General features: G+C 37.3%; 1 protein-coding gene across 1 annotated transcript in view; it reads right to left on the bottom strand.

The window, feature by feature from the left end:
* Positions 1-15,633, bottom strand: part of LOC121367847 (TBC1 domain family member 10B-like) — a 49,689-nt gene that overhangs the window by 24,170 nt on the left and 9,886 nt on the right. The window contains exons 3-6 of the mRNA XM_041492267.1: positions 14,212-14,319; positions 8,062-8,165; positions 4,924-5,104; positions 1,616-1,690 (exon numbers count right to left, since the gene is read on the bottom strand). Of these exons, the coding sequence (XP_041348201.1) occupies positions 1,616-1,690; positions 4,924-5,104; positions 8,062-8,165; positions 14,212-14,319 (468 nt within the window). The remainder of the gene's footprint in view (positions 1-1,615; positions 1,691-4,923; positions 5,105-8,061; positions 8,166-14,211; positions 14,320-15,633) is intronic.

Raw genomic sequence — 15,633 nt, 5'->3', positions numbered from 1 at the left:
CAACAGCCAATGGGATGGCCTACAATTATTCTACTGCGCACACCTTCCTGTTCCGGTCATGTGACTGTAACTTCCTTCTTTTTCCTGAGTAAATCACACAGAGAATTGGAAGCGGGGAGGCCTGCTTGCATCATTAATTATAATCATTTCAATTTCATTTTTCTGTAAAAATGGCATCCATCTTGAATTCAAAATGGTGCATTTATGCATATGATCCAGAGTGCAAGATATAAACTTTTGTTCCACTGTGGAGCATGGTGAACCAATATTCAAAGTCAAACTGAGTACATATAAAAGTGCATACAGGCAGTGGTTAAGATCCTAGAATATTTAGGAAAACAAAAATTATACAAATGATTTCATGTGCATATAAATAATCTATTTTGATATTTATTTCACCTAATACTAAAAAAAATTTAAAATTAAAATAAACATGTTTCTACTTCAATACATACATAATTACTACTGTAATGCAAACAATTCACTATTTCTATGATTTTATATGATTAAAAAATAATTCGCCATGAAATGTTGAAGACTCATATATCATGAAGATACTTCAGCCATAATGGAGTCGATGACTCCCGATTAAACAGTAACACAATCGTCATTAAGAAAAAACAAAATGGCAGCTGATGAAAGACACACGACTAAAGCAAAATGTTTGAAAAATAACATTTATAAAAAGTGATATTAAGCAAATAAAGCTAAAATAACCAAGAACAAATGTAGCAATCTGATTAAAATTAGCTCTACTGGTCTTGCCAGTAGATCTAACAGCATTGCATGGACTCCCATGTCCAGGTGACATTTCATCTATAAATAACAATTTAAAAATCAACCAATTACACTTCGCCTTTTATAACGTTATTTGGGAGCATACAAATTCTAAAAATATCGGCCGAGACTATTTATGCAATAGGCAAACTTGTTGGTCTATTTTAACATTGAAAAAACAGGGGGAGAAATACAGTAATAAACTGGATTGTATACTAGTATAAATAGATTTTATGGCTATACCATCACAGGGTTTTTTTTCTGTCTTGAAACAAATTTTTTATAAAAATTTATATTGAAATTAGTTTCTGGCATACTTCGTAATTCACCCGAATTATTTTGTATACCTTCGGCATAATCCCGAATGTTTTCAAATTCTTTTCAAATCACTGGCATGATTTCGCAAGTAAGGTTTTGATTGGTCGAATGAAAGGTCAACTGGACATGAGCTCCAACGGGCTGCTGTTAGATCCACATGTAATAGTGGAGCTAATTTTAATTAGATTGCAAATGTGGCAGAAACTAATCCACATTAAAATCACTCCAACAAACCAACAGAAAAAGAAAGGTAGCTTAGATTTAACAGGAGCCAAGAAAAGATGTCTGGACCGCAACAGCGAAGAAAAAAGAAGGAAGTTTCAGTTATTGGAAGATTTTAAGCCATCCCATTGGCTGTTGGGATGTTCGGACAAGTCTACTTATAGGGGGAATATGCTGTTTGCTGAGATCAGGCTAAACTGAAAAGAAATAATGTTACTCACAAAATGTGTTTTATTTGTTTTTATGTATTTAAAAAATGTATTCCATGAATTAATTGCCACATTTTTAAGTCACTCACTATATGTTTGTATATATTTCGTGATGTTTTCTTCAACAGCCCTTCATAAATATCACAATCCAACAAGAAACCTTCCTATAAAGGAAAAAAAACATATGAATAGAATGGTTTACAATTAATGATTTAAAAACACATAGGTATTTTAAGATGATAGCAAAGTGGATGGGAGGGGAGAGCCAACTATATATTAAATTCATTTTCACCTTCTGATGCATATTTAACATCACCAGCAAGATAAGATAAAAAAAAATAAAAAAAAAGAGTACCAGTGTGGTACATGATACACCTGTCAGCAGTTTGATGGAAAACCATAGATATTAATGAATATGTTTCGGGTATGATTCAATTCTAATTAGAGGGCAGGATGTAACTTAGTGGTACAGCACTGTTCTGATGTGCAGTCGGTCTAGGATCAATTCCCGTCGGTGGGCCCCATCTGGCTATTTCTCGTTCTAGCCAGTGCTCCACAACTGGTGTAACAAAGGTCATGGTATGTACTATCCTGTCTGTGAGATGGTGCATATAAAAGATCCCTTGCTGCTAATCGAAACAAGTAGCCCATGAAGTGGTGACGGTGGGTTTCGTCTCTCAATATCTGTGTGGTCCGTAACCATATGTCTGATGCCATATAATCGTAAATAAAATGTGTCGAGTGTGTCGTTAAATAAAACATTTCCTTCAGTTTTAATTATAACTTAGTATACTCTTCAAAAAAAGAAACGCAAAAGGGTACAAATGGGTTATAACTCCGATTTTATGTTTCCTACCGGTTCATGCTTTGTGAATATAAGGTCATTGCATGTCCCAAACACATTCCCACGGTTACATTCGATAAAACGCAGCTACTGTACAATAAAGTTCCAAAATGTGAATATTCGCAAAAACGCAGCCACGTGCAAACCATGTCACCACTGCACGTGCGTTGTCTGCACGTGCAACATGAACACCGACAGTATAAAAGTGCAGGGTGTTCGCTTGCCTGGCCTCTGTATCTGGCCGACAGTTGACAATCCAGGACATGCCACGTCTCAGTGAACCGCAGAGAAACAATGCCATCGGCCGACTAGACGCAGGCGAATCCAGAACGGCCGTTGCCAGGGCATTCCATGTGTCCCCAAGCACCATCTCCAGACTGTGGGACCGTTACCAGCAACATGGATCAACACGTGACCTCCCTAGATCCGGTCGACCACGGGTCACTACCCCCGGGCAGGACCGCTACATCCGGGTACGCCACCTTCGGGAACGATTGACTACTGCCACCTCCACAGCCGCAGCAATACCAGGTTTGCGCAGGATATCCGACCAGACCGTAGGGAACCGCCTACGTGAGGTAGGAATTCTTGCCAGACGTCCAGTTCGAGGTGTCATCTTAACACCACAACACCGTCGACTCCGACTGCAGTGGTGCCAGATTCATCGACAATGGCCTCAACTGCGATGGAGACAGGTGTGGTTCAGTGACGAGTCCCGATTTCTGCTCCGACGTCATGATGGAAGATGTCGCGTGTATAGGCGTCGTGGTGAACGTTATGCGGCAAACTGCGTGCAGGAAGTGGACAGATTCGGCGGGGGTAGTGTCATGGTGTGGGCAGCCATCTCACACACTGGCAGAACTGACCTGGTCCACGTGCAGGGCAACCTGAATGCACAGGGCTACATTGACCAGATCCTCCGGCCACACATCGTTCCAGTTATGGCCAACGCCAACGCAGTGTTCCAACATGACAACGCCAGGCCTCACACAGCACGTCTCACAACGGCTTTCCTACAGAACAACAACATTAATGTCCTTCCTTGGCCATCGATATCACCGGATTTGAACCCAATTGAGCATCTATGGGACGAGTTGGACCGACGCCTCCGACAGCGACAACCACAGCCCCAGACCCTGCCCGAGCTGGCAGCAGCCTTGCAGGCCGAGTGGGCCACCATCCCCCGGGACGTCATCCGTACTCTGGTTGCTTCAATGGGCAGGCGGTGCCAGGCAGTTGTCAACACACGCGGAGGCCACACCCGGTATTGACTCCAGATGACCTTGACCTTGGTGGTGTGTCCTATCACTTACTCACAATGGACTAGAGTGAATTGTGAACAATCCTGCAACATTTGGTAATTATCGGACTCACCATTCAATAATTAAATCAATTCTCCAAATGTTACGACAATGTGGTTTTGCGTTTCTTCTTTTGATGAGTATATTTGTATGTGACACACCACCATCCCAAGTTGTTCCTACATGTGAGGTTTGATGGTCCTGTATACAAGATATGATCTGGACAAGGATTTACTATTATGTGCAGCAGACCATGAAAAGTAGGTCATAGTGATCTAGTAATAGTAGGCGACACTCCGCCATCCCAAGTTATTCCTATATGTGAGGTTTGATGGTCCTGTATGCATCTGTATGCAAGATATGGTCCGGACAAGAAAAAGTTAACAGACGTACGTACGAAGCGCAAAGTATGGGAGACCAACCACAACGGCCCCCAATAGACAAGGTTCCAACAAGAGCTAATTTTCGGCCAACTATTTCGGCAACTAAGTCTAATCACTCAAATAGCTCCAATTTACTTTCGACGAAACCTAATTCTACAGGACATTTGCAAATTCAATAGCACCCAAAAAAGCACCCCCACCTGCTACCGACTTTGGGCTGCTTGTGCTCCCTTGCACATGCTAGCGCAGACAAATCCCTCTTCCACCCCCAACAAACCTTTTCCTCTCCTGGACGAAGAAGCCGGCAAAGTTGATACCTATGCCCATGACAGGCGTGCGCTACATCAGCATGCTCTGAATATGCACTTAAAAAACCCTCTGACCTGACCTGTCATAAAGTGCAAATTGCACAATTATATTTCTTTGATAACACCATGCATTTCAAGGTCCTTTATTATTTGCACCAATGGTGTATATGTACAATGTATATAAACATGGCTCCTAAATTTGTTTGGCGCCTAAAAATAGATGTAGGAACCATCTGGCTTAAAGACAGAAAAGTTAACATAGAGGGCTGGTCTGTACTCTAAATCGACCCGGTTTTTTTTACAGACCATCACCATGATTATATTTTTTTTTTTTTACAAAATATCAATAACAAGTGGGATATGGTGGTTATGTAGATGGTTAAATAAACTACTTTAAGGACAAATCAAATAAATATATTTTTAGATAATACTGTGTTGGGCCTTTAAATTAGGTCAGACATTTGTGACTGAATGCCTTTAAACCAGTCACCATGAAAATGTCTATCACACAAAACCCATGCAAGTCTTCATCAACCGAGCTGAAAGTGCAGCACCACTTACCATCGTTGGATCATAGTAGCCTGGCAAATATTTATCACAGATGGCAACGAAGCACCAGAAGGCCTGTTCAGCAGGCATGTTCATGAGGAGGACGCCAGCAATGGGGGCTTGAGCCTGGCTGTAGCCCACTGCCGGACTGTGTATGGAGTATGCCTTGAGCACAGACAGTAAGTCTTCTCTTCTGTAAATTCAAATACAATCAATCTTATAGTGCAGTAAACATTTAACTGCATAAACCTAATTACAGAGTGGTTCCTAATACATATTATTTACCTTTTGAATCATAATACATGTACATGTACATGATGTATATCCAGGGCTCAAAACCAGCGGGCAAAGAAGAAGGAAATGTTTTATTTAACGACGCACTCAACACATTTTATTTACCATTATATGGCGTCAGACATATGGTTAAGGACCATGCAGATATTGAGAGAGGAAACCCGCTGTTGCCACTTCATGGGCTACTCTTTCCAATTAGCAGCAATGGATCTTTTATATGCACCATCCCACAGAGAGGGTAGTACATACCATGGCCTTTGATATACCAGTTATGGTGCACTGGCTAGAATTTAGAAATAACTGACGGGGATCAATGTCCTTTTTTATATTTATATATTTTTTATGACAATTAAAATCAATTCTGCTACTATTATTACTAACATCCTGCTAAAATGACCTATGTTTATTGCAAACAAATATTTTTGACAGCAGTTATTGAATGGGCTGGAAACATAAGTTTATTAATGCTGCATTTATTGTGTTTTGCATTTAATACTTTATGTGGGGCAGGACGCAGCCCAGTGGTAAAGCAATCGCCTGATGAGCGATCAGTCTAGAATCGATCCCTGTCGGTGGGCTATTTTTCGTTGCAGCCAATGCACCACGACTGGTATGGTGGTATGTGCCATCCTGTCTGTGGGATGGTGCATATAAAAGATCCCTTGCTACCAATGGAAAAATGTAGCGGGTTTCCTCTCTATGACTCAAAATGACCATGTGTTTGACTTCCAATAGCCAATGACTAATAAAACATCAATGTGCTCTAGTGGTGTTGTTAAACCAAACAAACTTTAACTTTAATACATTATGTAATCAAAATTAATATTATTTCTATACAGGTTATACAAACCAAAACCCCTTTTCAGTTTAAGCAGATTTTGGGGTGGGTTTTTTTGCCAGAATGTCCATTTAGCGAAATAATGAGGTTCTCGATGATGACAAATATATATATATATATTTATTATTTTTTTATTGTTTTACAAAAAAATTCTGATTAGTGTTTTGTTACTTACCCTAAGTAATAAACAAGTTGTAAACAATGAAAAGGCTGATTAACAAGCAAAATGTTTTAAATTGTTCTGTACAGTGAACATTCAACACAATTTAATATCCAACAATGTGTCTAATGTATATGTATTATTAATAAATTTTTATTACCAAGCTTACAAGCCTATGTAAGCAAACAACACATGATAAATACCTGTATACAGTGATCCATTTAGCACAAGAAAAATAATTTCTGGTTCCAGCAAATTTGTTTCAATGAATTTTATTTTATTATCTTTCTTTTTTTTCTCTTTTTTTTTTGCCTTCATGATTATAATGATCTTATTAATTTGCCGTTGTGCCCCTAGTGTGTCCTCGAAATTGCCATTCTGCCCTTCTAATCCTATGCCTCTCAAAGGCACTAAAAAAGTTTTGTTTTGTTTAATGACACCACTAGAGCACATTGATTAATTAATCAATGGCTATTGGATGTCAAACATTTGGTAATTATGACTCGTAGTCATCAGAGGAAACCCACTACATATTTCCTAATGCAGCAAGGGATCTTTTTATATGCACTTTCCCTCAGACAGGAAAGCATATACCACAGCCTTTGTCCAGTTGTGGTGCACTGGTTTGAATGAGAAAAACCAAATCAGCTAAATGGATCCACTGAGGTGGTTTGATCCTGCGACGCAAGCACCTCAAGCAAGCACTCAACCGACTGAGCTAAATCCAGCCCCCTCAAAGGCAATAATTGCAGTACCCCTCTGACAACGTACCGTAATTCAAACAGTGTATTAGCATATTCAATTTTTTTTTTTTAAGTCGAATTTAATTTGCTCAATGAAAACTTAATCATAACCAGCTTATTTCACATTAATATCAGGACAAGTGCCGTTTTCATGACCCATAGGTAAATGGCCGGTTATAAGCTTTGATTTTGTTTAGCTTCAGTCAAAGCGTTACAAATCAAATCCCATAGACGACAACAGTAACGTATGTGGCTAAAAGTTCTACCTGTAGCATATCAATCGATATAAACGCCATGAATATTAATACTACGTTAAAGTGAATCAGAAAAAATTGGGGGTCAAGCTGCTCATTTCTGAGATAACGGGTAGTATCTATGACTACCCTAGTTCCGCCCAAAAATTCTAGTACTTTTTTTTTACAAGTAACCCATACATATTTCAAGCACAAGGCTACTTGACACAGTGGTACTAGATGGAATACAATTGCACACATTTTTCGCACAGATGAAACTATTATTTTTTTTACAACCAACACTCACATTTATCACCAATCACAGGACTTGTGGTGTTTACTTTTCTATAAAAAGTTGGGTGCACCTCGAACTTTGACCCAGCCGGAAGTTATTTGGTTTAGTACTACCTACTAATTAATGCAATTTTATTAATACTAATTATAGATACATGTACTACGCATCCCTGCTGTGCATAACGACACTTTTAAAAAACATTTTAATGCAGCTGTTGAACATAGGTTTGTCAATGTATTCCATGTTGTAACAGGTACGTATAATTCTGAGATATTTTAAAATTAGAAGACAGTTAAACATCATCAAAATTACCTGTATGTGAAGGCAGTCACAAGTGGCCAATTAATTTTACAATGGTAGGTAATTGCTTAATAGTGACCTTTTCTGACACCCAATAGCCGATGTGTATTTTTGTGCTGGGGTATCGTTAAACATTCATTCATTCATTCATTCATTCAGGTAAATATACCTCACGTTGTACAGCAGATCATTTCAATTCGGATTTTCTACAAAAACGTAGTAATTATTTACCATTTTAGTAACAAAACAAAAAATGTACATAACCGTACAGTATACCCAAAACGTACCCGAAACCTCCAAGCGTAAACATCTCATGTTGTGGATATTGTCGAGTCACATCCTTCTTTATTGCTTCAATATTAACCGGATCACCAGTCTGTCTTAAATATTCCTGAAAAGATTATGAAATATATATATATATATATATGTCAAATTCAATTTCAACATGGCAGCATTTGCTGCTCAGTGAATGTACAAAAAGTACATATTTTAAAGATTTTACTTATCACTCAACAATGTGATAGTCTCCTATGTAAAATAAAAAAATAAACCTAGTACCTTCACTCTATATAAACTCCATGTACAACTGTATATTTATGACTTTCAGAATTCCATGACAAACATATCATCTTTCCAGAGCTATGCAAAGCACTGCAGAGGGATAAAAGGTAAATTATTAAAGAGTACATTTATTTCACTCAGTTTTGCAAAAAGGATGCAGGGTTGTACCTAAAAATATGAAATGCCATTTGTGGTTTAAATGTATCTTTTTATACTGACCTGGAAATGACCCTGTGTTATTATGCCGTGATTCTATACTTAGGTCCTGCCACCAAGTTATTTTAGGTTATGTTTGGTGCTGAAGTACAAACAGGAGGTATATGAACAACTGAATGCTAGGCAAGTCTATAAATATGTCATGTCTCAGGAATATTTCGAAATCTGAGGTAACCGGAAGTCGGTTTTTATCTAAGTAACCAACTGTTCGGATACCTGAATTATATTTGCGTAACCTGTGGGTAACCTGATCGGTTACCTCAAAGTTATGTTGAAATTATATTTCAAATACATAATTTTAGGTCAAACATAAAATTAAAACAAAATACAAAAGGAAATGTTTTATAAAATAGTTTTTTTTCATGCTTGCTAAAGTTAACAATATTGTAAAAGGACTAAATATCAGCCCCAGTACTGAAACAAAATGTATACATTTGGGATGCCTTTTTTTGTTTTGCGGTGGCCATGCTACTTTCACTTCATCGATGATACTTCTATACTACAGTGACGTTCCAAATGTTTGTTTTTTAAAACTCATTATGTGATATGAGTATTTTTCAACTTTTGTGACACTTTTGGATTCCTGTTTACATTAAAATCGTGTTCAACATTTGTAAAATTATAGGCAATCCAATATTATGTCTACATATATTGCTTTAAGAGATAAAATAGCAGCAGATAATTTAGCCATCCCCAGCAGTCCAGACACATTTCTTTAAAACTTTTGGCTTGACTCTATACTAAGCATTTATAGTCCGTCCCACTGGGAACGCTCGTTGTGAAATTTACTACAGTTATTTATTTATTATCCAATTGATTTATAAATTGCACACAAAAATAGTCATTTTTATTTTTTTATTTCCAAGACACTTTTACTTTTCTTCTTACGTCAAACCAAACTGAAATTATTTATAACCCCCCCCCCCCACCATTTTTGTATGTGATGGGACGAATTATAGTTTAGACTGTTGCTATATATAAGGTTGTCTACTGGTTTGCTGCACATAAAATATCTAAAAATCAGTCTAAAAACATTTGCCGGAATACTAGTCTGCATAAATAAACTTCAATTAATCGTGAAGTTTGCAAGTTTTAATTTCTGAACGTCTACAGGTCACGACGTAATCGATTTGCAGTTCGCATAAATTTAATTTTACATAATCGACATGTGAACAGAATGACGGTTCGTGTGAAATATTGTGCCCCGATGTATAGTATAATTTTATTGTTTGTGAAAGATACCAAGTTGATGTTTTGCCGGAATTTACCACGAATCCAAGCTGAAGAATTTATACTACTCAAAAGAATTTAAGGGTCAAAAATTTATAACCAAATAAGTTTCAGAGTGTATTAAATTGATGATGTAAACTACACCAAAATTTTTATTTATTGTTTCATATTTACAAAAAAACACAAATAAACGTCACTGTATACAAGAAAGTCACATGACATGCTGTCAAAGTTGAAGGTTGTCAAACATGGATTTTACACATTAGAACATTCATTTAATAGTGTGTGAATCCACCCCTGGCGCGAATACACTCGACACATCGTTGCCTCATGCTGTTGATCAGATGTCTGAAGAACTCTTAGGGAATGGCCATAAGAAGTTGACCCACATCATGAAGGTTGGCCGGAGGGGCATGGTTATCCCGAACTCTCCTGCCTAATTCGTCCCAGGCGTGCTCTATTGGGGCCAAGTCAGGCGAATATGCTGGCCAATCCATCCTGGCGATACCTTGTTGTCTGAGAAAGTCCGTTACCACCCTGGCGCGGTGGGGTCTGGCATTGTCATCCTGCAGAACTGCCCCGCCGCCAATCTGCTGAAGGCCTGGGAGAACCAACGGCCGGATAATCTCATTCAGATAGCGGATTCCATTCAGATTGCCATCCACCACATAGAGGGGGGTCCTGTGGTGGATAGAGATGCCGCCGCCACACCATGACGCTGCCACCACCGAACCGGTGACGTTGTCTAACGTTAACGTCAGCGAAGCGCTCCCCAGGACGTCTGTAGACACAAACCCGACCGTCGTTGAACTGGAGACTAAACCTGGACTCATCAGTGAACATCACTCGACCCCACTGAACACGTTGCCACCGCAGATGAAGCATGCACCAGTGACGTCTGGCCGTTCTGTGACGTGGTAGAACAGCCTGGCGACGGCAGCGTAGATTATTGGCTCTCAGACCATTGCGTATGGTTTGATCAGACAATCGAGTTCCAGTCGCAGTCCGCATATTGTCACGTAATCGGCGTGCAGTGGTTGTGCGTTGACGTAGAGCCATATTGGTGATGTAGCGGTCCTCTCTATTTGTAGTGCTTCGGGGTCTTCCCGAACGTGGACGATTTCGAACAGAATTCGTTGCTTGGTACCGTTGCCACAGTCGGCCAATGACACTCTGACTGACACCAAGTCTCAGAGCAACATTTCTTTGCGTATTGCCATCCTGAAGCCAAGCAATAGCCCTTCCTCGATCTTCGATAGTCAGTTGAAGTCGTACCATTGTCGAATTTGGAGTGTGCACTGTACATGAACGCAAGCTCCAATTATACGGAAATTCAGCATTGGGAACATGGAATACACGTGCAAAGCGTGCAAATGAAGCGCTTTGTGAAAAAGCAAGTTATGGGCACTTAGCAGACCTTTCGCTTTCGCCCTAATTTACGTGCAAATGTAAGCATGTTTTCGCCATTAGAACTAGTCGACAGTGTCAATGACAGTGGATTTTAATTCATTTATGGGTTGCTTAGACCCACTTTCGTCAAAATGGAACAATACCATGCGTGACATTATGGTCTAGCTAATATAACTGACATTCAGAAAATAATGTCGAAAATATCGTCTGACCCTTAAATTCTTTTGAGTAGTATATTTTGTTAAATACATGTTTAAAAAAATTACAACTGAAAAATAAAATTAATGATTTCCCTGTCACTGTGAAAATGTCTACAAGAAGTAAACAAATTCCAATAACAACAAAGCAACTAATAAATATACTGAATAATGTGTACTGTACTTATTTCAAAATAAAAGTTTACATTTAACTTTGATTATTTAATTGAAATTTGTCAAAAGCATAACACAAGCCAAGTAAAGGCTAATCTTGTCGGCGATTTGAAAATCAGCTCAAGTCGCAAAGTTATTAGCAGTAGTGAGAAGTCCAAGTCGCCATAATATTCTGGACCTAATCTGATTTCTAAAATGAAATCACACAACAGATATCAATGGTCAATACCCCGACTTGTTTAGTGTCATAGCTCACTTGGCACCTTGTTGCCATATGTCAGACAGTGTTTTTACTTTGGTGCTAGACTGTATGAACCAGCCTATTAACGGGAAATGATTTCTGCACACACGCACTGTAATGTACAACTGATTTGATGAAATCATGTTTTACCATGTTCAATTTATTATCAAAATCAACCAACAGTTTCTGTCATAGTCTAATGTTGACTTCTTCAAATAAACCTGTAAACCAGGTTATTGTTTTTCAGTGACATGTGTCGCACCTTGTGCTGTAACCAGTCAAGCGTTGTTAATCCTCGACCACATAAATTTCAGTGATGCCAGAAAATACTCATTAATACTTTAATTTTAACATAACAGCACATTATCAAGTACTTAATAATATCACTTTTTTTGTTTAACTTTTATTACCGGAAGTAGTATTTTATATCAAAATATTACGATTAGAACAGTGTAAAAAATCGGAATTTTTTCAATCAAACGAAGAAACTGGTGAAACAATATGCAATGTACCGATAAATTTTCACTTTGCCAATTTTTTTCAAACTTCTCCCCATTCTTCTGGGAAGGGAGAAGTCACTAAATGCAATATTCTGCTATAAATTAAAATAATGACTATATATTACCTGCAGGACCATGCAGTTTCAGAGGTACAGGTAATAATACTAAACCAAATAACTCATGGCTGGGTCAAAGTTTGATGTGCACCCATCTTTTGATTGAGCAGTTAATACAAGTCCTGTCGTTGGTGATAAATGTGAGTGTGTTGTAAAACAAAATTAGTTTAGTACTACAGCTTTGATGCCACGAAACCAACGTGCGACACATATTATTCCTAGACTTTATGAATTAGATGTGGAAATTTTTATTTGTTCTTCTACGAAACATTTCGTTTAACTGTATTTTGTTATTATAACATATTTTGTTCTAACATTCACAGTGATTTTAATTTCACTATTTATGGAAATTTTAAAAGATGATTAACTTTGTTCAGAACGTGCACAGCGGTATAATAGATTGATTAATTTATTTTTCATAACAATAATTTGCATCAGCTTAAATAAAAAATGTATGATTCGATAAAAATACATTTTAAAATTCTTTTTTATATACGACTTGTTTTGTTTGTACATTTAGTTTTTAAATAAAAACTCAACGTTTGAGTTGATATTTGGTTAACTCAATATTTTTTGTGGTCCCACGATATCGACACAACAGTGCTCAACTGTACTATTAAATTATTGTTATTATTTATTAATAATAAATGGAACACTATTAATAGATGTAATACAAAACACTTTTTGTTTGCTTCCTGGCTTAATTATTAATTTTCTTTTATATATATATTTGTTTTTTTACAAAACTGGCCCCTCGTCTGGGAACAAGTTCATAATGAGTTGTCTTGCCCCCCTGGGCTTATTTCCGGCCAAATACGGATACACAGCAATATATGGTATTAATATTATCGTAGTAAAGGTAAAGGTTTTTCTTGTTGGGCAATCACAAACCGTATTTATCACAGCGATAAATATTGTTTATATCTAGACTTTATTTTCAGGTGGAATTTATTTTCATAAATTACACTAAAACAAAGTATTTTATAGTACATGAATGTCTACTAATAATATTACTAAATTAAGTCTGTTTAAAACTATTTTTTTTAAACTCTCTAAAACTAAATTGTACTACACTTTTTACATTTTCTTTAAAATATTTCTTCACATATTTTTGTTTCTGTTTTGCATAAACTGATTCGGTGACCGATTTGGACAACCTGACAGACCGGACAAAAAACTATTTAGGCCAAATTTACAATGTTTAAACACCTGCGTTTAAGAAAAACAGGCTTCGTAAATTCTATGTTCAGGCCTGTTATGTCTAAAGTCCGAACCACATTCTTAACAACTACGCTAAATTACTCTTCTACCTTTAATCACTGTTAGATTTCCACAACATTTTGTTCAGACAGAAGTCTTGAAAAAACCATTGCAATGACACAGAATCCACATATTAGATGATGACCATGTCATCTACATTGACTTCGTTGAGATCACACAGGGTAAAAAGCATGTAATTTTGTGCCGGCTGCCATTTTGTCCAAGAGGGGTGAAAGGATATGACATAATCTAATGTCATAACATGCATTATGGTGTAAAAGCAATCATGACGACGTCATATTCATTACGAAAAACTACATGCTTTTTGCTCTATGTGCAGCTGTCTATGTGATCTTAGTAAAGTCAAGATACATGACATGTTTATCATCTAGTATTTGGAATTTGTGTCATTGTAATGGGGTTTTTTCGCGATATGTATCTGGACAAAATGTGAGTAAAATCTATTTGTAACTAAAGGAAGGAGAATAATTTCTCATAGTTGTTAACAATGTGGTTCGGACTTTACATGTACCTCAAATCTGCCTGGATTGTTTTCCAGAACTACTTGAGCACCACATAAATACTGCCATGCACGGGATCTCACTGCTGATGGAATGCCTTTCCGACATCGACCTTTAACCTAAATTAAAAAATAGTGAATGTTACTAATACATTATACGATAAAGCAGGGAACAAACTCATGATTAACAATATTTCTAGTCAATTGAAAATGGATTAGCAACTACTGTTTAATGTTTTAAAATTGTGTAGTGATCTCTGAACCTTGTGTACAATGTACAGCTATACTATATTGAAAAACATGCACAAGTGGCCATGGCATCAGATCGTTTCAGCCTCAGTGTATGTTCATCCCCAGACGTTTCGACCCCGAACTGTTTCCGCCCCAGACATCTTGGCACCATATTAAACATATTTATGAATGTGATCCCTTAATATCAGTTCTAGATAACACTTGTTTGTTTGTTTGGTTTTTGTTTTTTTCTCATAGTGAAAACAAAAACAATGAAAGAAAGAAATGCTTTACTTAACGACGCACTCAACACATTTTATTTAAAGATAGATGGCATCAGACATATGGTTAAGGACCACACAGATATTGAGAGAGAACCCGCTGTCACCACTTCATGGGCTACTCTTTTCGATTAGCAGGAAGGGATCTTTTATATGCACCATCCCACAGACAGGTTAGTACATACCATGGCCTTTGATATACCAGTCGTGGTGCACTGGCTGGAACAAGCAAAAACAATGATGACAAAAAATGCTGACCTTCCAGTTTTGTGTTCATAATATCAGTGTTTAGTTATTTTCGCACTTAAGATGTAAATGTCATGAAGGACAAGACCACTTTCACCATTATTATAAGCGATTACATCACAAATAAAATCAATTGTCTTAATCAATCGAGCAAACCTCAAAATACTGAAATATCAGTATTGAAAAATATTCTCGTCATAAGTAAACCACTAAAATGTACATGTATATGCAATGACATTACTCTACTACAAATTGATTAAGAAGAGCACGTGGGCATCATATTCCCAATAAATACAGTGATGGAAATAAGCAGAAAATTTCACTAGTTCACAGGACAAGTATATTTACAAATCTACTTTCCCACCTATAATTTAACTTGTCCAAATAAATTATTTGTTTTATTCAAGTGCAAGGACAATGTTCTTGATTGCTCAAAATTAAACTGCATTGAACATTTTTATTTGTCCACCAAAGTACATTTTGCTTGCCCGAGCAGATTTTCACTTGTCAGAACAAACAGACAAGTGTTTATTTCGAGGGCTGACAGACAGACAGAAGAATGGAGATGAAACCTATAGACCCCTCCTGTTGGACCCGTTGAAGACAATAAAAAGAGAAAAAGATGGCCAAGTTGATAATATTACACAGTAATTTAGCCAGCTTTCAGCCGAAAATG

This window comes from Gigantopelta aegis, chromosome 3 (assembly GCF_016097555.1).
Source record: "Gigantopelta aegis isolate Gae_Host chromosome 3, Gae_host_genome, whole genome shotgun sequence".
NCBI lineage: Eukaryota > Metazoa > Mollusca > Gastropoda > Neomphalida > Peltospiridae > Gigantopelta > Gigantopelta aegis.
The sequence above is the reverse complement of the archived record's forward strand: the minus strand, read 5'-3'. Positions and strand labels throughout refer to the sequence as shown.